This window comes from Olea europaea, chromosome 6, assembly GCF_002742605.1.
Source record: "Olea europaea var. sylvestris chromosome 6, O_europaea_v1, whole genome shotgun sequence".
NCBI classification, from domain to species: domain Eukaryota; kingdom Viridiplantae; phylum Streptophyta; class Magnoliopsida; order Lamiales; family Oleaceae; genus Olea; species Olea europaea.
The window spans coordinates 6,883,490-6,907,747 of NC_036242.1; the positions used below are offsets into that span (position 1 = coordinate 6,883,490).

The 24,258-nt window shown below is 35.1% G+C and overlaps 2 protein-coding genes across 2 annotated transcripts; both read right to left on the reverse strand.

Moving 5' to 3' along the window:
* Positions 1–822: 822 nt before the first annotated feature.
* On the reverse strand, positions 823–2,181 carry LOC111395671 (protein translation factor SUI1 homolog). Its single transcript, XM_023021774.1, has 2 exons — positions 2,037–2,181; positions 823–1,428 (listed from the first exon to the last, which is right to left on the reverse strand). The coding sequence occupies exon 2, from the start codon at positions 1,376–1,378 to the stop codon at positions 1,040–1,042; it is 339 nt and encodes a 112-aa protein (XP_022877542.1). The 5' UTR covers positions 1,379–1,428; positions 2,037–2,181; the 3' UTR covers positions 823–1,039.
* A 3,917-nt stretch (positions 2,182–6,098) lies between these two features.
* LOC111395672 (aconitate hydratase, cytoplasmic) lies at positions 6,099–17,137 on the reverse strand. The gene is made up of 20 exons (XM_023021775.1): positions 16,702–17,137; positions 15,376–15,480; positions 14,992–15,152; positions 14,814–14,906; positions 14,274–14,459; positions 13,932–14,093; positions 13,236–13,380; positions 13,010–13,152; positions 12,867–12,923; positions 12,688–12,767; positions 12,529–12,604; positions 10,838–11,023; positions 10,606–10,673; positions 10,380–10,498; positions 9,327–9,448; positions 8,503–8,601; positions 7,930–8,409; positions 7,654–7,752; positions 7,306–7,548; positions 6,099–6,655 (listed from the first exon to the last, which is right to left on the reverse strand). The coding sequence occupies exons 1-20, from the start codon at positions 17,015–17,017 to the stop codon at positions 6,587–6,589; spliced, it is 3,009 nt and encodes a 1,002-aa protein (XP_022877543.1). The 5' UTR covers positions 17,018–17,137; the 3' UTR covers positions 6,099–6,586.
* Positions 17,138–24,258: the final 7,121 nt, after the last annotated feature.

Below are 24,258 nucleotides of genomic sequence, written 5' to 3' on the forward strand. Positions count from 1 at the left end.
CGAGAAATTTGATAAAAACGATACTTTCCCCAATAAAAGTGAAAGTATGAATAAAAATGTCAAAAAATAAAAATGTACGAACGTTTTGCGCTAATCACCCAATTTGATAAAATACCAAATCAAAGCCTTTAAAGTTTATGGGGGCAATCATGATGAAATAACCATTGTTATGATTCTTTGGTCCCACAATTCACTACTAGTTTCGTGTAGGAATCTTCAGCATGATAACCAAGGATGTTACATGATTATTTGCAAATAATCAATAACTCAAATAAATGTTACTACACTAATCGCCTAACTTTTCGGCAACCAACATTTTGTCCCGTTTCTTTCTCATTTTTTAAAGAATAAGAACAAAAAATATAATCGTTACGAACCCCACATAAAATATAAAAATTTAAATTTAATGACTTGATGTGATAAATGACGATCATATTTTTCATTTTAATGAAGAAATAATGTAAATCAAACAACTCTCTTTTTCCAACATTAGCTCTCTTTAAAAAAAGAGACGATCCAATCGTATCTTCCGACCAAGGCAATTGGAGTATCTAATATTATTCGTTCACCTAACTTTTGTCTCTTGACAAGCTACAACAAAAATGGAGATAATATTTCCCCTTGTTTAACAATTATCAAACAATCCAAAGCTTGTACAGTTTGAGAAAGAAAATCCATGGACCGATCCTTAAAGCTCCACAAGGTACATGCATTAATCGCACAAACACGCTGAATATTGTTCGTTACTACATATAAAGGCAGATATAGGACTGCGCCACTCCGAGATCAAAAATAAACACCAAAGGGATCAGAAATGGGACGAATCGACAAATATTTTTAGCTAAATAGATATGAATTTCATTGATAACAGAGGGAATAAAATTGCAATCCACTAGATACCCCATGACATGATCTAATGATCAAAGGGTTGTGTATATAATATCAGAAAAACCCCAGATTTGTTCTTGAAAATATATAACAATAGGCTCTTATTTCCACACTTCACTCATAGAAAACGATATATTTGATTTATGAATACTTAGAAACCATGAATCTTGATCTGATCCTTCTTCACAAGTCCAGCACTAACCAGAAACTGAGAAACATTCCTACGCTGATCGCCCTGAAGCTGAATCACCTTCCCGAGCTCTTTGTCCTGTACGACATTACCGTTGCAGCAGAACTCTTTTTTGAGGTCTTTAAGGATCTTTTCGTAGCTGAATTCCTTCCTCAGCCCCTGGACAGTAGTTAGGCTTTTCTTTCCATTCCTCTGCTGTATCCTTATATGCACATACTCCTTCGCACCGGGAGCACCTGATTCTTTGGCCTCAGAAAATGGATCGAAAGTAGTAGGAATTTCAACGTCTACCTCAACCATGTAACTTGTTGGACGAAAACGAGATCGGAGGCGTGTAGCTGCACAAAAAGCTGCATAAAATTTTTCATACGAATTATTTTAAATGATCAAAACAGCAAAAAAGAAGAATTATCAAAGCAAACACAAATATTAACAGACTGTCAATTATGTTAAAACTCATAACCAAACCCCTTTTGTTCATAAACATATTCTAAATCATGTTTAAATCCCAATTAAGATTTACTTACTCAATTAATTAACTAAATCTAAAACCCATCAAGAATAGAAGAGAGAAATTATTCACAGATGATTACAAGAAACGAAATCCTAATTATTATGATTTAGATTTTCGATTATTAAGTAACCCATCATGAATAGAAGTCAGAAGTTGATCGCTGATTATTACAAACAAGAACAAAGTCCCCAATTAAGATTTAAATATTCAATAATTAAAAAAATCGAAAACCCATCAAGAATAGAAGACAGAAATCGATCGCAGATGATTACAAGAAATGAAAACTGAAGAATTTGACTAATAAATTGAAAAAATAAAAAAATCATGAAATCAAGCCCCAAAAAGAAAAAGAAAAATTCCAAGAAGAGAACCCAAGATTTAACTTGAAGACTGCCAATTTAATCCAACCCAGGGGAAAAAAAAGGAAGGAGAAGAAGAACGCACCTTGATACCCTAAATCTTACAAGAACCGAAATACGAGAAGATAACGTAGGAGAGGGGTTGATTTATAGGCAAATGGGGGACAGCGGTGGCCCTAACCGCGGTTAAACTTCTACTCTAACCAGGGTCACTTACAATTGAAGGAAAAAGAATCGACGGCTCAGATTTACCATACATACTCTTTGACGAGATAGGAAAACGCGTTAAATCAACGAACCAATACTTAATTTCCGACACGGGCGGCGTGAGGAAGGTGGGCCCATGTACGGGAAACATTCAGATGATTAAAGAAATATATAATATTGCGAATTTTAAATAATTAATATTTCGGCCGAAGCATGATTACAAGAGTGCTTGTGGGACCTGCTTCTCACGCGCTCTTCTTGTGCATAGGTAGCACGGACCTAATCTTTTTGAAGCAATTTTGTATATATTGGTATCAAGAAATAAATGTTCAGACTTGGAGTTATATTTTAAAAGATTAACCTCATTGAAAAAAGTAATTCAAAATTTTATAAGTTGATTTATATTTTCATCTTACTCATTGTGGGATTATATCCCTTAACATACTTATCAAGATGATGGCTGGTTTGAGCAAACTAATTTTGAAATCCGTATGTTCATTTTTTGAGTTTTAATTGAATCGAATCGCTTGTCAGCGTTTATGGGCTTTGATATCACGTTAAAACTTGAGGTTCTATCTTAAAAAGTCAACCTTGTTAAGAGGAATAGCCTAAAGCCTTATAAGTTGATCTATGTTTTTATATTTATTCGTTGTGGAATTATATTCATTAACAATAAAATCAAGATCTGCTGTCGAATTTTACTGTCTATTTGATTAATTCTTGACACATCATCAATAATTAACATTTTATCTCAAATTTATCCTCATTAGATTCTCCACTAATCCACTAAATTGATGATGTATCAAACCATAAATTGAATGTACAGTAAAATTAGAGAGCACATTTCAACCCTAAAAAATAAATACAAATATCCAATTTTGATGCAGTCCTTAATACAAACCTAATCCAACTGTTTTTCACCTATCAGATCTCATTTTAATTAGTGTATTAAAAAGATGGGAGTGAGATTATCTCACGCCATGCTGGCAGTCGCAGTGTGGGGATTCGATTCCCGAGATATGGAATTAGACTCCTTTTAGGCACAGTGTACATGCAGTTTTTGTTCTCTGGCTTGCTGGACCACATCCCGCGATTTACCTCCCTCACAAAACTTTAGGTGTGGGACGGTGGGGACCCTCAAAATTGGGTTCAACTTTTAATTAGTGTATTAAAAAGAGACTTGAAATTTCGTACAAATATCAAGTTGACAATGAGTGTTCAAGTAAAATTAACGCTATTAGCATGATCTTTAAGAGAATTATCAACATATTTGATTTCCATGTCATCGTTCCAATCAAATATAAATTCTCTCATATTCGATTATCTTTCCTGTCTCTTGCTGTGTAAAAAATAAAAAAAATAAAACAATTGAGTGCAAAACTTAACAGGCCCAAGGCTTAGCTTTGTGGCGCACAACATTAGTCTCATTAATTTGATGCATTTTCTAATTCTGAAAGGGAGAATTGCAGTCAAGGTACTAAATCTTTCACTTATTAACAGACTTTATCCAAACCTTTCATTTGTGTCACTCACAGTACCAAACCTTTCAAAAATTCTTACTTGAAGTCAAAATAGATGGTTTCCGTTAATTTGAAACTTTAGTTTTCCATAAGTCCATGGTCTGACCAAATGTTGACTAATGTGTTACAGAGTAAATGGGCAAATTTACATTTTTTTGTATAAATTAAAAAAATAAATAATAAAAAATGATAAAAACAAACAGTCCACCTACGAATAAATTTAACCAATAATCACTGAACTTTACACTTGATTACTACTTGCTCACTCATCTTTCACATATTACTGAATGCTCACTCATCTTTTCATATAATTACTCATTCACCACTCGTCTCTTCAAATAATTGGGCGACTTTTAAGGCAATTTTTCGACAACTTTCGACTATCAAAACTATCTAATTTTGATACCATTGGAAAGCCCACAATGTCCTCTTCAATTACCACCCAAAATTTCCCGATAACTCCAAAGGATTCGGTCGGAATAAACCCACAAAGTCAGCATCATGAACTTTGTCCAGATTTTCGCCTTTTCAAGATGTTGATTTTGTGGGTTTATTCCGATCGAATCCTTTAGAGTTATGAGAAAATTTTGGATGGTAATTGAAGAGGACATTGTGGGCTTTCCAATGGTATCAAAATTCGATAGTTTTGATGGTCGAAAGTTGCCGAAAAATTGCCTTAAAAGTCGCCCAAAAAATCTGAAAATCTGGGCAGATTTTCAAAATTTTTGGGCAACTTTTAAGGCAATTTTTCGATCGAATCCCAGTCCACCTACTCACCCAAACCATTTCTTCTTTGGCTCAAAATCATCGCCACCGCACCCAGGTCGCCGATTGCCATGGCCATCCAGGCCACCAACCACCGTCGCCACCTAGGCCAACTGCCACCATCGTCTTCCCTTCACCAATACCTTGGCTGAAGCTCTCAACAACTCCTCCAAATCAAACACCCTAAATTGTGATTAAAGAACTTTATTTTCAATTTCTTTCTATGATTTACTCTGTTTTTTTTTCTCAGTTACAAGTTGTCATATTTGTGTTTTTTATCTGAATTTCAGAACTAATTTTGAAATCAGATTTGTTTTTGAGAGTTTTCCATTGTTGTGGTGGAAGTTGTAGTAATATTGAATGAAGGTGTTGATGGTGAGGAAAGGCGATGGCGAAGGTGGCAGTTAGATGGTGGTGGTGACGTGAAGGTTCGATTGGGATGAAAATTATTGTGGGTACATCTAACCGAAATCAGCGTGAGATTTTGAATCTTAATTCCGAAATCAACATGAGATTTTGGTGATTCAATTAGAGAATGTGGGGAAAATGGACATAAAATCAGAGAATATTGACTCTTGATTCCAAAACCAGTTAAAGGTTTGGGCAATTCAGCTAGAAGGTAGTGAAAATAGGTTTAGAACCGAAGAGTTTCAAGACTGTCAAAAATTTCAATGGTGTTTTTTTCTATTTTCCCCCTTTTCAAGAGCTTCTGTAATCAGAAGGATGGTGGCGGTGTGGCGGGTGGCGGTGACCGGGAAGTGGGTGGGTTCTAGTTTTTTCTTTTAGGGTTTGGTTGGGGTAGGTATGTGTGGGGTGAGTGGAGAAGATGAAGTGGATTTTTTATTTTAATTGTTTTATTCTAGAAAATATAAATTTACCATTTTAACCTTTTAAAATTAGTCAAAATTTGGTTAAATCATTGACTTTTGGTCAACTAACAAATGAACTAACAGTTTCCGTTAAGTTGGATTTCTTGAAAGATTTGGTATCGTGATTAGCACAAATGAGAGGTTTGAACAAAGCCTGCTAATAAGCGAAATGTTTGACACCTCGATTGCAATTTTCCCATTTTGAAATGACACTAAAGGTGTTAACCTCAAGGAATAAATGAAAGCCTCGTGTGATACACACCTCGAAGGGGTAAGCCTGCATAGCTTTTTAAAACAATGTTAAGAGGGAAAAGACTGACCAGCTTTTATCTCGAAGGTGAAAAGGCTTGGGTTCGACTTTGAGAACTGATCTTATTCACGAGTAATGTTATTCATCATCATTGGTGCTAGGCACCAGTTTAGATGACAACATATGATTGATCCAATTAAATAAATTTCATAACACAAGTAAATTTATCATTTAATGTTACACATGTCAATGAACAATACTTGCTGAAAAATATATATAGAGCGAAGAATGCAAGACGACGACGACGACGTGGAGAGGGGTAATGGGTAATGACAGATACAAGAGAAAAAGCATTGGTTCTTGCGTTGAAGGGGGCATATATTTGAACATTGTAAGATTACAAGGATGTACTAGTCAAAACATTAATCATGATCATCATCACAACTAGAAAAATTACAACCAAATATTAGGTTTACGGACCGATTTATGGACGAGGAAAGGAGGAACTAAGAATGAAACGATCTTAGATGTTGAAGTTGAAAAGTGAATATTTTTTGGCCAATCATTGAAACAAGATAAAATTTTCAGATGCGTCCATTGCAGAATCTCTCTCGTCTTGGCTATAGCAAGAGTAAGTCCACTCATATACAGACGAGTCAATTGTTGACAGTCGTTGCAGAGTATCTCGACTCTATGCTATAGGTTCACTCGAATAAACAGCAATATTATAATGAAGAATCAAACTGCATTTTCAGTAGACTAACATTATTCCTAGCTGTCCGAGTGAAGAGCGAGTACACATCAAGACACTTTTACCCCCAATACTGACTAAATGGGAAAAAAGAACATACAATCCCCCGCTCTTATTGAAAACATGTATGGAAGCGGAAAAGCAGCTATGTAAGCGTTTAATCACACCGGCTCAATGTCAAGAAAGCAAATTATCACCACGTAAACAACCCAACAAACACTTGCAAGGTGACGAAATTGGCCCACAACAAGCCAAATTATTTCTTCAGAGAATTCACTGTTTTGTTAGATTCCGAATGACGTACTGAAGGATGCCTCCATGATCAAAGTATGCCAGTTCAACCTGTGCAGAACCAATTGAAATAACATTGTAAGCAACTAGCAGAAGATTCGACCATGCCTTGTACGTTTTTACATTCCTTATTCCCTAGTCTGTCTAAAAATAATTAATTCATCGTAAAAAATATTTGATCATGCATTTGTTCAAGTTCACAGCTTATTCAATCATTGATTTTGGGAGTTAACAGAAAATAATTGTTGGACCATCAGTTAAATCTGTCAAAAACGTTGAGGCCAGTTGATAACTCTAAGCAACCACGGTTGACTGGGATTTTCCATACAAACAGAAATCATTCCAATGGAAGCTGAATTAAAATTGACAAATTGCATCAAAGACTGTACCAGAAAATGATTTGTTCAAGTTCACAGCTTATTCAATCATTGATTTTGGGAGTTAACAGAAAATAATTGTTGGACCATCAGTTAAATCTGTCAAAAACGTTGAGGCCAGTTGATAACTCTAAGCAACCACGGTTGACTGGGATTTTCCATACAAACAGAAATCATTCCAATGGAAGCTGAATTAAAATTGACAAATTGCATCAAAGACTGTACCAGAAAATGTGTTGGCCTGAAATTATTTCTGATTGAAAATGTCCATGAAACACAAATGACAAGGAGACCTAAAGATGAAACAAGGAACGTGACATGTACCTCTGTGTCAAAGCGGACGGTACAAGTGAAGGATTTTCCATTATCTGTCGTCACAGTAATATCCTGTCCCGGCTTTATATCAGTTACTTTTGCTGGAAGGTTTATAGTGTAACGCTCATGACCAGTCAAACCTAGCGTGTCTGCATCTTCACCAGGCTTGAAGCAAAGTGGAATTATGCCCATCCCGACCAAGTTACTGCGATGAATTCTCTCAAAACTTTTGGCAATAACTGCTTTTACACCCTGATGTAATAATGTGGAATAGCAAACAGAAAAGAAACAAACATTGGTCGCATAATACAAAGCAACTGCACATAAAAGTACAAAATTTTACAGAATACCACTAACCTGTAGCATTGGTCCCTTGGCAGCCCAGTCACGAGAACTACCACTTCCATACTCTGCTCCAGCAATAACAATGGTATCCTGCCCGGCTGACTTGTATCTCTGGGAAAAATAATATAATTTAAGTACAATATACAATAAATGACAGCGAAGAAGAAGTAATATGAGCAGCAAAGGTGTCAGTTTCTTATATAAGATAAACTACTATTTATGTGCATGTGTTCGCATGTCCAACTGGCAGGGTGGGTGGGTGTTGCATGCTAAAGGACCGAAACGTACCATTGCTGCATCATACACATATAGTTTCTCCCCTGTTGGAATGTGAACGGTTTTTGGGCCCACTTCTCCATTTAATAGTTTATTTACTATCCGGATATTGGCAAATGTACCTCTAGCCATCACCTCATCGTTGCCACGACGGCTACCATAAGAATTAAAATCCTTCCTATCAACCCCACGCTCCATCAAGTATTTTGCAGCTGGACTATCCTTGTGGATGCTACCAGCAGGAGAGATATGATCTGTAGTGATACTATCCCCAAACAACAGCAAGCAATAAGCATCCTTCACTCCACGAGCACCAGGTGGGTCCATTGTCATGCCACTGAAATATGGAGGCTTATGGATGTACGTTGAGCTTGGATCCCATAAATAAAGACTAGATGAAGGTACTGATAATTGATTCCAGAATGGATTGCCCTTTGTAATAGCTTCATACGTGCTCTTGAACATATCAGGAAGCACACTAGATTGAACGGCCTACACAACCATTATTTTTTTTACTTTGAATTTTGCATGATACAAATATGAAAATAGCTTAGTTAAAGATTAGACAAGGAAACTCCCAACTACCTCTGCTATTTCTGCACTGGTAGGCCAGATATCCTTGAAGTAAACACTTTTTCCATCTTTGCCAGTTCCAATCGGCTCTTTCTCAAAGTCAATGTCAACCTAGAAAGCACAGTAGCAGACAGACATAAAGTCAATGTCAACCTAAGAATACTAGACTTGCAATTATGCACAGTCCCTCCTTGCTAGGATGAATTTAAAATTGAGAGTAAAATTTCATTGGCTCCCTCCCTCCTCTCCACTCTCATCCTCAAAAAAGTAAACCACAGAACCCTCAGCACAGATTAGACCTGAACACCCGAATTAACTAACAATTCAAAGATAAATTGACAACATCAAGTATTCAACGAGAAGTGTTAGTAACCCGTCCCGTGAAAGGTTGATCCACCCTAACCAAAAGATTTTCAATTTAAGTAATACTTTATGTTGACGAATAAAGTATTCACTGAAAAGTTTTAGTATCCCATCCCATCCTCCCGTAAGCTAGATCAACACATACATCATTTCCCAAAATAATGACAATTAACACTTGAAAGGGCTGCCAAAAACCAACTAGCCAGAAGATTTTTAATTTAAAGTAATGCTCCCCATTCCCATGCAGGTAGAGTGCTGCCTTTCCTCTAATATATTGATTGATCACTTGATAGACTACAAATTAATTGCTGACTCAGAGAACCAGTGCATATCAGAATCCACTAGTACTATATTTCCAGTTACAATCCATAAACCTTCCCCCTTAAAGAATAAATGTTGACATCATTTTTATCTTACATGAAGTTCATTGAGTGAAAAATGAAAGGTGACCTGTCAAAACTTAAATCACATACCGTGCCAGCAAGTGCATAGGCCACAACCAATGGAGGTGAAGCAAGATAGTTAGCTCTTGTCAGCGGATGAACACGGCCTTCAAAGTTTCGATTTCCAGAGAGCACAGCAGCAGCAACAAGGTCTGGAAAGGAAAATGTACATAAATAAAAATCCAAAGATAAGAAAGTCCAAAAAATTGACATTACATAAAAAGATCCATATTTAACTAGCCAAAATAGCTTTAAGTTCCACTTTCAACCAAAATTATCAATAAACTTGGTGAAGTTATTCACACAAGGCATGGCACCGTTTCACCACAGCCCTTGACCTTCAGAAGTTTTGTTTTCAAAAATGTGGAGGAAAAACACCAGGATATTCAGAAATATAAGAATTTAGACAACTCTCGCGAAATAATAAAAATTATTGAAAGCTCCTTTTACCAGAGTTGAATATTTATTATAACTATTTCAAAAGCAAATAGTCATAATATTTAAGTTTATGTTTACCATTCAAACTATTTCTAAAAGTTCATATTTTTATTCTGTAAAACATATTTTAAAACATCGTCGAACCATGTTACAGAGATAAGAATGGCACCATATCAGAAGGTAAAATAAATTCATGTAAAAGTTTGACAAAGCATAAAAATGCATTATAGACATTGACGCATCACAACAACTTTATTGTCCAAAAAATTGTTGAACCTGCATGGCTGGGGGAATTTGGGTGTTCTGGGTTGCTGGCAAATAATGTAAATGTGTAGACAGAAAAATTCTTTTGCCCCCTATTACCCCCATTATACCCACGAGAAGAACTGCTTTCATGAATTGAAATTCTTCTAGTCAAGTACATGAACTAAACTAAAGAATGATGATTGAATATTGTAAAATGGAATTACGCCAAATGATTATTCAAAGTTTCCTAGGGCGAGATGGAGATTGGCGTGAAGAGTAAAGGCAGACGGTAAATAACCATCAAAATGCATCACACAATCAAATTTTTCGACAAGCATTATATGTAAGCATAAAAAAATTGTTCACTAAATAGGAAGCATTATATGCAAGCAATAGTACCGTTGTCTGCAACTGCAGAAGCAACTGATTCATCAAGATCTCCAGAATTTCCAATACATGTTGTGCAACCATAGCCAACAATGTTGAATCCTTGTTGGTTCAAGTAACTTTGCAGGCCGCTGCAAGAGATCAGATAATAAAATCAGCAACTAGAATCAAGTAGTTCCCCTAGGGGAAGGGGAGAAAATGATCGTAGACAAAAATTTCCATCAATCCTAATCATCACCTCTGGAGCAAATATTTTGTGACCACCCCGGAACCTGGGGCAAGACTTGTTTTAACCCATGGTTTAACCTACGCAATGATCATCATAATCGCGTGAGAAAGCTGAGATCTTGGCATGATCTTGCACTCAGTGTAAATCAAGTGGTAAATCATATCTCAGTATAGCTGGAGATACATAAATACAAAGAATAGCATGTAGCATTGAATAGAAGATAGGGAGAGAAGAAACTAACCTCCAACCCCAATTCACATGCCTTCTTAGCAACAAGACCAGCTCCAAGCATCACGCTTGGGTTTGAAGTGTTTGTGCAACTCGTAATAGCTGCTATAACAACACTTCCATGCTTAAGTACTGCAGGTTGCCCATGGTATGTAAACTTCACAACTTTCTCCTGTTCTTCCTTTGGAACAGCAAATCCCTGCATGAATCCACATGATAGGTTACAAATAAACTCACAAATCAACAGAAAATTGTGCAATAAAAGAAACTAATGAAGGTCAGTAAACTTGTGTACAACTCCAGCAACCACATGTGTGTGTGTGTGTGTGTGTTCTTCTATTTACACACTGCACTGGATGCAAATAGTCAGCCTTAAAACTAAAGTGGTTGGGCCAATGAAATGGTAATGACAACTAAAGATGTACGATTGTCCAAATACACAATTATGAGAGAACCGAAACTCTAGAAGCAGCAAAACACTGACTATTTATCCTTACCACGGTACACTAGCATCTCTTGAAACAATAAATTTGATTTTCCCAATTTTTTCCTTCTTGGTAATGACTTTGGTATTATGTAGTTGTGCAGGAATTCTGTTCCGATTCAAAATTGACCAAATGTGCTTCAGATCCAAAATGCCTTATTTATTGTTTCTATTGCACTCAGGTACATTTGGCTTTCTGAACAGGACCCAAAAGCATTAAAATAAAAATTTTAATCCCTATGAAAATCCTTTTCTCTTATCACTGAATATCATATCTTTTAGTACACGTGGATGAGGGTTGAAGGATGGATAGACTGCAGACTTACGGAATCTCAGAGGCATATCCAATTCACATCACCTTTTTTGTCAGAAATCACATAAATTACAGAGGCATAATCAGAATTGAAAAAATAAGTCTGTGAAACAACATAGGAGGAAGGGTATTAATCTCATTCTCGTTCTCTCCAGAGGAAAGAAAAAAGGCAAAATAAAGGAGAAGTATAAATGGAAGAAGAAACAAAGCCTCTGTTTGGGGTTCCATTTTTTCCCTTAAATTTTACTTTTCAAGAAAAAAGTGGAGGCAAGTGGGTAGTATTTGCGGGTCCTAAGAAATGCTGGTTGAAATTGATGTTTGACTTTGAAAAGTAAAATTTAAGTAAAGGAAATGAAACACAAACAAAGGACGAGTGTGAGCTAATTGATACTGCTATAATGATTAAGCATCTAACAGGAGCTGACTAAATAAAACTTTCAGAAAATATAGTTCAAGATAATCATCTGTTATAGTCCAGAAAAGGATCACGGCAGGAGAGGCATACGGTGGTGCTACAATTGGGTTTTTAATCTTCTTGAAAGATTTTCCTTCTTTAACTTTTGACTGACAAGAATTTTCAATAAACCAAACTTCAGCTTCTTTTGCAAAGAAAAAGGGGGGGGGGAAAATGTTCTTTCCATGTAAGGGAATTTCTTAACCAAGAAAAGAGAGGATTTTGACTGAGAACACCACCTAGTCTTCTTGTCAAAGGTATAGCTTGAAGATAGCATTTTGTATGAATAGTAATAACACTCTCTTCTCCTTTTCGACTAATCAATATGCCTCTCAAGGAAAGTAGCTGTTTCAAGAAAATATTTTTTGAAAAGATATTCTAATTTAATTAGGTTTGTTAAAAGTAGCATATGAAGAGAATACAAGGATTCATCAAAAGAACATTTCATCTTACCTTGAATCCAACTTTATTGTCAAGACATGAATGCCAATCAACCTTCATATCTTTTAAAGGAACACGATCATGAGGCCTAAAGCAGCAAGAACTTGTCATTCCGTGTTTGTAAACATGGATATCACAACATCAGTGATCTTCATAAAGCATATAACATACCTTTTCGGTCCTGAAATACAGGGCTCTACATTGGTAAGATCTAAGTCCAGATAAGATGAGTACGCTCTCTCTTGTTCAGGCTAGATCATCAATAACATTGCAATAAAGCTCATGGTTTTCTGATAAGACTAAAATCATGACATATGAAAGTAGCAGACAAATGAGTGAAAATGACTTACCTCATTGTAATCAACAAACATTTTGTTAGCACGTAAATACGCCTCGATCATTGCAACCTAAGCCAGTTTGATATAACAATGGTCATGATGCTCCATGTAAATCAGGTAAAATCTGGATAACTAAAAATAATAAAGCAACTTACTGTCTCATCACTTCTGCCAGTCAATTTAAGATATTGTAGAGTGACATGGTCCACCGGGAAAAACCCCATGGTAGCTCCATACTCAGGAGACATATTTGCAATTGTTGCTCTATCTGCTAATGATAATTGGCTCATGCCTTCACCTACACAGATCATATGTACACAGATTAAGAAAAATTATAACTTAAAAAACCTTTCAAGCATTGCGGTTAAGATGAAAAGTTACCATAAAACTCAACGAACTTGCCAACCACACCATGCTTTCTCAACATTTGGGTCACTGTTAAAACCAAATCAGTTGCAGTAACCCCTTCGTTCAATTTCCCAGACAACTTAAATCCAACGACACCCGGCAGAACCATGCTCATTGGCTACCAAATTAGATAAAGAAAAGAGATTAATAACAAATTCAAGGCACTTTGAATTCAACAAATGTAAAACAGTAATCTAATATTTCTATCCTTACAATAGGAGTTCCAAAGTGAATATGTGAAACAAGAAGCAATTAATAACAGAGAGAGAGAGAGAGAGAGAGAGAGAGAGAGAGAGAGAGAGAGAGAGAGAGAGAGAGAGAGAGAGAGAGAGAGAGAGAGAGAGAGAGAGAGAGAGAGAGAGAGAGAGAGAGAGAGAGAGAGAGAGAGAGAGAGAGAGAGAGAGAGAGAGAGAGAGAGAGAGAGAGAGAGAGAGAGAGAGAGAGAGAGAGAGAGAGAGAGAGAGAGAGAGAGAGAGAGAACGTGAAAGGCATCATGTGCGGTAAGTAAATGAACCATCTCAAAATCAAACCATAAATATAGCATACATATTGATCCCCTTTACAATGAATTGAAATCTATCATAATGACTAACCTATCAACACCTTGCCATGGTCATGCAAAATTCAGTGTTTGAGAATAAATTCATTAAGTAAAGACGGCAAGGATACCTGGCCAAGCATTGTTGCTTCTGCTTCAATTCCTCCAACCCCCCATCCAGCAACACCAAGTCCATCAATCATGGTTGTATGAGAATCAGTACCGACAACACTATCAGGGTATAGAACACCATCAGTATTGAAAACAACTCGTCCAAGATATTCCAGATTCACCTGAAAAATAAAGCAATTTCATCAATATCAAACATGTATATCTATAAACATATCGAAAGGTGACACTTCTAAGTTTGTTTACACGACCAAGTATCTCCACCAGCAATATCAGGCTGCTAAAAAAAATTGAAAACGTTTGGAACCTGAGAAACATTGTCTATCAAGGTGCCAAAGCTGTACCTGATGGACAATACCAGAACCAGGTGGAACAACAAGCATATTACGGAAGGCAGTGGATCCCCATTTAAGAAAAGCAAATCTCTCTTTGTTTCTCTTGAATTCAAGGTCCATGTTAGCCTGCACAGCATTTTCTGATCTGGCAACATCAACCTGGACAGAGTGGTCGATGACAAGGTCTACAGGAACCTGGACAGAGAAGTATTGTACAATGCACGTTAGGCAACATTAGAAAAACATTATTGGAAGGATGGTTTATCAGGATACCCAATAAAGTATGACAGGTAAAAATAGATTATCCATGTTTTAACATGAAAAATTCAAGGAAATACTTGAACATAGTCTTAACTTTTCTTCTTTCTTATTACACAATTACATCAAGAAATTCTTCCACACAACATTGGCTATTCCAGTCAAAAAATAATGCACTATGACCTTATATACTATCGCTACTATTTTGCTCCACATATTATAAGCAATAGTTTTTGCTACTACCAAAAACACATTGCATGGAAACTATTTTGCAGAGGTAAAGTAGTGTACCAAGGGATTGATCTTGTCAGGGTCACTGTCAAGGTTCTTCATTGCATCCCGCATAGAAGCGAGGTCAACCACAGCCGGAACTCCAGTAAAATCCTATTACAGAAAAGTAAAAGCTTTACGGGAAGCTGATAGGAATATATTCTATAACTATCAGTTTAACACCAAGGTACCCTCTCACCTGTAACAAAACACGGGCTGGCTTAAAGGGAATTTCAACTTGCTTGGGGGCAGTATTTTCCCAATCGATGATCTTTTGAACATCTTCCTTGGTAACTTGGAAGTTGTCACAATTTCGTATAGCGGATTCCAAAAGTATCCTGATTGAATATGGAAGCTTGTCTGCAAGAATGGGTATCACAGATAAGGAATGTAAGATTCATTCTGAAGTATAATAAACCTAAACATCAAGACTCAATATGATAACAATTATCTAGATATCTCATGAATGGCCTAAAATGTCTCCAGCAACGCCAAAAACACATGATATCAATTAGAAGAGGAGATGAAACATAAATGAAAAAAGGATAGTAGAAATCAAGTGGTGCAAAAATTAGTCACATACCAATTCTAGGTTCATTCAAAGCAGGAAGGCTGTAAAACTTTCCAAACTCGCCTCCTCCGGGCTTGGGAAGAGCAGTAAAAATTCCCTTGAAAGGATTTTCAGAAGCTGCTTGAATTGGAAAAATTCATTAAATCATAAACCACAGTAAAGCAATGAAAGATAACCGTGATTACATAATTATTGGGAGTATCATTTCAATAGAGGTAGGGGAGGCTGGGAGCAACTTCAATAATCAAAATGCTCCCAGTCAGGACTGGCAAAATTGGACTGAACAAATATTAACATCAAATAGCAATTGAAAAGCTTCTAATTCTTTCACATAGATGAGCACAACACCATTCAATAAAATTCATTATGTGATAAACAAAATAATAGAAGACAAACCAAAAAAAATTTTAAAAATGAGACAGAAATAACAGAATATACGGCGGAAACAGAAGAGTGTAGTGGTCAGCCTCTGATTCTTAATCTCCATTAATATGAAAATTGTATCATTTCCCTAGTGAAGATACAAAATCGAAACAAAGAAGAATAGTATGTAAATATGTCATCAAGAGAATCAATTGAAGCCAAGCGTATCTCTTCATGCATTCTTAACTCATCAATTTTTTTCAGATATATAAATACATGCAGCTTTTTCATTTGAAATTTAAAAATAAGAAAAATAATATCAACTTTGCCAGTCCATTGTAATGGGAGAATTATGATTTACGATGACCAGACCCCAAAAGAGAGCAACTCATTATCTTCCACTAGAATGTTTGACACAATAAAAGGAAATAGTTCATAACTAAAACTTCACAAACAAAAGAAATGTCTTCATTATCACCCCCGGAGGTAGGTAATAGTCGGAAAACCAATTTGCACAAGAATTTCATCAGCTCCATAATTTGGACTATAACGGGAAGCCAACAGATCAGGTATGTATGCTTGAGTGTGTGCAGGTAGGGAAGCAATGCTCATCTGCTCTAGAATGCAAGCACAAGCACCACCGGTCCACCAACATAGGTTACTTGAATTGAAGTCAAGAATTCGTTCCCCAAAATATTCAAATGAAGACCACTGGTTGAACTATGATTTTAAAACGTTGCCAGATAAACAAAAGAACAGTGAATCAAAATATCACAACAGTCAATGAGCACTGACAAGTACATAGCAGTCACACACGAACCAAAAAAAACATATTAGATGAACAATAAATCTACATTCACTCAAAAAGGGGGAAAAAAATCAAACTCAAACCAACTCAGATAGCACAAAAGAAAACAGATCACGATGCAATCATTAATAAATCATATTTCAATTAGAAAACGAAGCAAATTATACCCATGGTAGCGATCTTGCGCTCTAAGCGTTCGAGGACAGGGGATGCGGTTCTGATCTGCGCTCTAAGACTGACGGGCGATCGCCAGTCAACACCGTGACTCCACCGAAGAGCAGATGATCGAAGCGACGACGAGAAGCTCCGCGATCGAAAACTCACGCTCGAGAGAGAAGAAAAACGAACCGAATCCTGCTTCGCTGAGGTTCTAGAAGCGACAACAGATGAAAATGAAGGTGCAGAAGCAGATAAGGTGGAAGCGGTGCGGATTCTACAAGCTCTTAGTATCGATGATGAAGAGCAGTAGGTGGGTAAATACATGACGATTTAAAGATGCCTCTCGTTATTATTGTCAGAACCAAACCCTAGGTGCACTACAAAATCTCTTTTAATTATGTCAATTTCTATAGATACAGATTTGTGTACGTGTAGATGAGTGGGAGCTGCGAAAATGAGCCAAGGAAGTGTGACAATCATATGGCAGCTTCTGAACTGGGGAAATGGGGTTCTGATATGGTGAGATAGAGGTGTAGGGAATGTGAGGTGTAAGTAGAGTATGGACCGTCGGATATGAGGTTGAGGGAGATTAACGGTTGGGATTTAAGATATATGCAAGCGTAAAAGGAGGCTTGTTTACGACTTTTTTGTTTGACCGTCTTATTTTCCGCTTTTTCTTTGGAAAAATGGAATTGTTAAAAGATGAAAAAATTGATTGTCACCATCCTTGTTTTTCATTTTTCCAAAAATAAAAATAAAAAGAGTTTCTATTTTTATACTTTATCATTTCTGTCTACTTAAATTTGATGACAAATTATTAAAAAGGGAAAAAAAGTTACGATTTTTCTGAAATCTAATTAGTGTGTCAAAATAACTAGATAAATCTAGATTGTTATGCTTGCGTCAACGTTCAATATCGCCCTATTTTAAGGGTCCGTTTGATAGTGATTTTAAAAACTGATTTTTTGACCTTTAGAGAGAAAAGTGGGGGCCACATGTGAGTGAAGAAGTAAAAAATGACGACTGAAATAGTGAAATAACGATTAAAAAATTAATTTTTTGAGATGAAAAATCATTACCAAACGGGGCGTAAATCATCAAATTGAACAAGTCAATCTACAGACTCAGCCACTTTAATCGAATGTTTAAATAGGTCGAGTTATCCCAAGCTTGATCTATACAGTTCGTTTTGTCATCACTTAATTAACATTATAATGTTAGACGACTCGTATTTTAGTAAGATGAAATAAATATTAGCTACTTCGATAAAGTATCAATACTTATAAACAGTTTAAATTATAAATAAAAACAAATAGTGAATAAATGATAATTTTTCAAGATGTACATATTAGTGATTTGAATGTTTAATAAACATGAACCTAACTTATATTTCAAAACTTAAAAATTGATTACCAAGAATATTAAAATTATGAATGCTAGTGATTTAGCATGGTTTAATTAAGATTTTTTTATTTATTTAATAAATTGGTCAATTTTTTTTTTAACTACACATTTAATAGGATCCATCAACTTATGATTTAAAAAAAGAAAAAAAGAAAAAGAAAAAGAAAAATTACGTTATGATATGTGATGTCTTAACGCGTGTTAATGGGGCGAGTTTTTATTAGGAGAAGGTGGCGACAGACTGCGACGTGCGATTAGAAAACACGTTCTGGAATCTTCCTCATTTCAATCATTTGTGTGATTTTTCTCGTGGCCTCCGCGCTCTGGACTGTCCCACAGAGTGAACGTGGAGTGCACAATTTCAACTTTAATAATTAAAAATAAATTATTAATTATCCTAGGTAACATGCGCAAATATTTTAAATTAAAACTACTATATTTTTTATTTCTTAAGAATCACTGATCTTCTATTCTCATTTTCAATTTTTTGCATTCTGGAAAAATTATTTCACGTTGCTCCATAAGGACCATGGAAGTGCTAAAAGGTTTATCATTTATTAATGGAACTTAATTTAGAAAATAAGAAAATCTAAGCTAATGAATTAATAAGTCTCTAGATTTTATTTTTTTTTATTAATGTTAGATATGTGTTTAACCTTTTGGAAAAATTTTATCATTTAGTTTTCATATTATAATACATCTTAAACTTGCAAAGATTTGGATTGAATGTAATTCGACAACACTGACCAAATCCTACAAAGAAAATGTCACCTTAATCCACCAAATTAATTACTATTTGACTATGTCTTAATTAGATTACTTTGTAGGGCTGGGGCTCCCGCAGATACCCAACACTCCTTTACCCAGTACGCAGTGACGAATCCAGATCTGGAGTTCAACCAGGGCGGACGTCAACTGTTGACCTAACGATTGTAATAGCAATGTCGTTAATTGTCCTGGGGATCCACATTTGTTGCACTATATCACATGTCTAGAATATATGACACTAAGATCTGTGCATTACCATTCACTGTCACTCAATTAAGGTACCTATCCCTTGCTTTAAATTCTATATAATCTAGGTGTTAATACTCAGTCAAACATAATTCAGATAGTATGGAGTTTGTTTGGCTGTAATTGGCCTAGATCTTGTCAAGATTAGGTAGCTAGGCATTTTGAAACCTTTAATGTAATCTCTCCTTTCTCCATTCAACACACTACCCAAAGGTTAATCCATACTTAGACGATGTTAAGCACTGTATCGTGTGAGAGACACAGAGACACATGACTTATTAATGAATTTTAATTTCACTTATCCCTAGTTTCCTAGACCTAAATTCTCAAATCACAAGTCAAAAATCATAAATGATAAATTATAACTCAAACAACATAAATTAGTTATCCTAAATCACAAATTCACAATTCTCATTTCTTTGTCAATTAAATTAACTCACAAATAAAACCCTACATCGAATTATGTGATTATGTGAACTGTGAAGTGTGATTGTGTGAATACAGATGACTAGTGGCCACAGAACACAGAATAAAAGCTAAAAAATAGATAAAGAAATAAAGAAAAACAGAGAACGACAGGAAAAAGGGCGCTCGCCAAGAAGTCGCACCACAACAGTCAACAGCCACCCACAGGAGGTCCAAGGTCCGACCTCGTCGCTTACAACTCACTCGCTCGTCGTAGTCACAGACTCCCAGTCACAGTCTGCGACGTGCGTATGGCTTATGCATGTCAATCGTCTACTCTGCCACTACCTTCACTTGGTTTCAATTTTGGATTGGTATGGCCGGTTGATTTGCAAGGGATTGGGGCCATAATTTGTAAAAACGGGAAAAAAAAATTAGGCCCAAATCCAATCCAAACCAGCAAGCAATGTAGTAATCTTCTTCGAACTTCTTCCTCTCCTTTCTTCCCGACGGACGGCTGCTACTACTAAAAGTTCCGGCGAAGCCAGCACAGGCGACCGACCCAGCTCGTTAGGTGCTGGCTCCACCACTGTCAGTACGCACTCGAACGAAAGCAGTTGCGGGTTCCCCTGTAAAAAAAATAAAAATAAATAAAAAGAACATGGTCTTCCCCTCCCCCCCACCTCACTCTCTCTATTACCAAATCGTACTGGGATGTACTAGGTGATAAACTAATTATTGTTCACCTGAACTCCACATCAGTCACCAAAGAGCTCTACTAGGGTTGGTAACGGCTTGATTCGACCAAAATCATTATCGAACTACCGATTTTTTGGACATGCCATAACCGCACTATAACCAAGTAAGTTGAATTGATTCAACTCAGTTTGTATCTCGGTTCAACTCGATTCGGGCGAATAATAACCGTGAAAATAAATTATTTCTTGTAGGTCTAGCAGTCAAATTGGAAAAAAAATAATTTATGATAAAAAAAGGTCAATGAAAACAAAAACGCAATATTAAGTTAATTTAGTAAACAATATCCCAATTGAAAATGCAAACAATATCCCAATTTCCACATTGCAAAATTCGTGATCTATCTCCGTTTTCATCTCAAAGTGATGGAGAGGAATGATTTGGGAATGGCTGTTGATAGCATGTCAATCGTCTACTCTGCCACTACCTTCACTTGGTTTCAATTTTGGATTGGTATGGCCGGTTTTGGTGGATTTGCAAGGGATTGGGGCCATAATTTGTAAAAACGGGAAAAAAAAAAAATTAGGCCCAAATCCAATCCAAACCAGCAAGCAATGTAGTAATCTTCTTCGAACTTCTTCCTCTCCTTTCTTCCCGACGGACGGCTGCTACTACTAAAAGTTCCGGCGGAGCCAGCACAGGCGACCGACCCAGCTCGTCAGGTGCTGGCTCCACCACTGTCAGTACGCACTCGAACGAAAGCAGTTGCGGGTTCCCCTGTAAAAAAAATAAAAATAAATAAAAAGAACATGGTCTTCCCCTCCCCCCCCCCTCACTCTCTCTATTACCAAATCGTACTGGGATGTACTAGGTGATAAACTAATTATTGTTCACCTGAACTCCACATCAGTCACCAAAGAGCTCTACTAGGGTTGGTAACGGCTCGATTCGGCCAAAATCATTATCGAACTACCGATTTTTTGGACATGCCATAACCGCACTATAACCAAGTAAGTTGATTTGATTCAACTCAGTTTGTATCTCGGTTCAGCTCGATTCGGGCGAATAATAACCGTGAAAATAAATTATTTCTTATAGGTCTAGCAGTCAAATTGGAAAAAAAAAACAATTTATGATAAAAAAAGGTCAATGAAAACAAAAACGCAATATTAAGTTAATTTAGTAAACAATATCCCAATTGAAAATGCAAACAATATCCCAATTTCCACATTGCAAAATTCGTGATCTATCTCCGTTTTCATCTCAAAGTGATGGAGAGGAATGATTTGGGAATGGCTGTTGATGGTGGAGGTGTTAGTGGTCGTCGTAGCGGCGAAACGCAATGGTGATAGTCATATAGCGGCGAAAAGGCAGTGATTTAGATATGCGTTATATCGAATATGTTGATTCCAATTTTCACATTTTTACTATATAAAAAGGAGAATGTGAAAGTACTATAGCTAGCAACAGTGAATTATTCCATTTTATTACATTATAGCAATTCGATTTTTTTTTTTTATAGTGGGTGGAAACAAAAACGACAACGTTTGTCTTCAATCATTTCTCCATTTTCACACGCCATTTCACCACAACTATCACTTCCAATGCAATATTTCTCCATTTTAACACGCTATTTCACTCCATCCAATACAATACGATACTAATAAAGAAAAGAAACTAATTGATCCAACAAATTAAAGAATAGAAATAAGAATTACAGGCAAAATTAGAAAAAAAATTACGATTCGGCCAAAATCATTATCGAACTACCGATTTTTTGGACATGCCATAACCGCACTATAACCAAGTAAGTTGATTTGATTCAACTCAGTTTGTATCTCGGTTCAGCTCGATTCGGGCGAATAATAACCGTGAAAATAAATTATTTCTTATAGGTCTAGCAGTCAAATTGGAAAAAAAAAACAATTTATGATAAAAAAAGGTCAATGAAAACAAAAACGCAATATTAAGTTAATTTAGTAAACAATATCCCAATTGAAAATGCAAACAATATCCTAATTTCCACATTGCAAAATTCGTGATCTATCTCCGTTTTCATCTCAAAGTGATGGAGAGGAATGATTTGGGAATGGCTGTTGATGGTGGAGGTGTTAGTGGTCGTCGTAGCGGCGAAACGCAATGGTGATAGTCATATAGCGGCGAAAAGGCAGTGATTTAGATATGCGTTATGTCGAATATGTTGATTCCAATTTTCACATTTTTACTATATAAAAAGGAGAATGTGAAAGTACTATAGCTAGCAACAGTGAATTATTCCATTTTATTACATTATAGCAATTCGATTTTTTTTTTTTATAGTGGGTGGAAACAAAAACGACAACGTTTGTCTTCAATCATTTCTCCATTTTCACACGCCATTTCACCACAACTATCACTTCCAATGCAATATTTCTCCATTTTAACACGCTGTTTCACTCCATCCAATACAATACAATACTAATAAAGAAAAGAAACTAATTGATCCAACAAATTAAAGAATAGAAATAAGAATTACAGGCAAAATTAGAAAAAAAATTAATTAAATTGGAATAAATAAAACTAAAAATAAATATTATTTAATTAAAATCAAACAAATTACGTTCTATTATAAGACCAAAAAAAAAATTAACTCGAACAAAAAATTATTTATAATATGAAGAATCAAGAAATTTCAAAATAATTTTCAAAAAATATATAATAAAAACAAATACAAGTTAAACAAAAGAAAGTTACAAAAATTAAATAAAGAATATACAAATATTATTTAATTAAAATTAAAAAATTAAATTTTATTATAAAGAGAAAAGAATTAAAAAGAATTTTAAATTGAAAATGAAAATTTATTTATAATATAAACAAAACAAACTAAAAAAAATGAGGGAAAAATTTCTCCATCCGCAAAAAGATTGCTCTCCGTCCACCGCGTGTGGATTAATTATATAAAAAAGACAGCGTGAAAGTACCATAGCTAACAACAATGAATTCTTCCATTTTATCGCACTGTAGCAATTTATTTTTTTAGTGGGTTGGAGTAGAAACGATGTCGTTTATTTTCAATTATTTCTCCATTTTCACACGTCATTTTACTGCAACCATCACCTCCGCAGTAATATTTCTCCATTTTCACACATTGTTTCACTTCATTCAATCAATACTAATAAAGAAAAGAAACTAAATGATTTATCAAATTAAAGAACAAAAAGGAAAGAATAGCAAGCAAAAATAGAAAAAAAATATTATAATTTTTTAATTAAATTCAAATAATTAAAAATAAAAATAAATAATAAAATTGAACAAATTACACCCTATCATAAAACGAAAAAAATTTTAAATCGAACAAAAAATTATTTATAATATGAAGAAACAAGAAATTTTAAAACAATTTTAAACAAATTTATAATAAAAATAAAAACAAACTAAACAAAAGAAATTTACAAAAATTAAATAAAAAATATGCCCCCGTTTGAATCATATTATTTCCCTAAAAATACATTTTTAAACAGTGTATCGATAGAAAATGTTTGGTTAAAAAATAAGAAAAAATTTCGAATTTACGTGTAATATTATTTTATTAAAAAATATGTGGTTAAAATGATGTTAAATCATTATTTAAAAATATATTTTTTGAAAGAATGTGGATCAAACAGGACCTATGTAAATATTTTTTAATGGAAATTGAAAAATTAAATTTTATCATAAAGAGAAAAGAATTCAAAATTTTTTTTAAATAAAACTAATATTTATGATATGAACAAAACAAAATTAAAAAAATGAGGAAAAAATTTTCTCGTCATGGATGAAGAGGATTTCTACATCCACGGAGAGATTGTGTGAATGTGCTTCTGAAAGGAGAGCTCTCTTTTCAAAAAGAGAGAAACTCTTCATGAAACGGAGTCTCAAAAAGTGATATCTCGTGGATAGAGAATTTTTTTCTTTATTTATATATTTTTAATTTGTTTTGTTCTTATTATAAACAATTTTTTTCTATTTAAAATTCTTTTTAATTTTTTTTCTTTATGATTAAACTTAATTTTTTCAATTTAAAT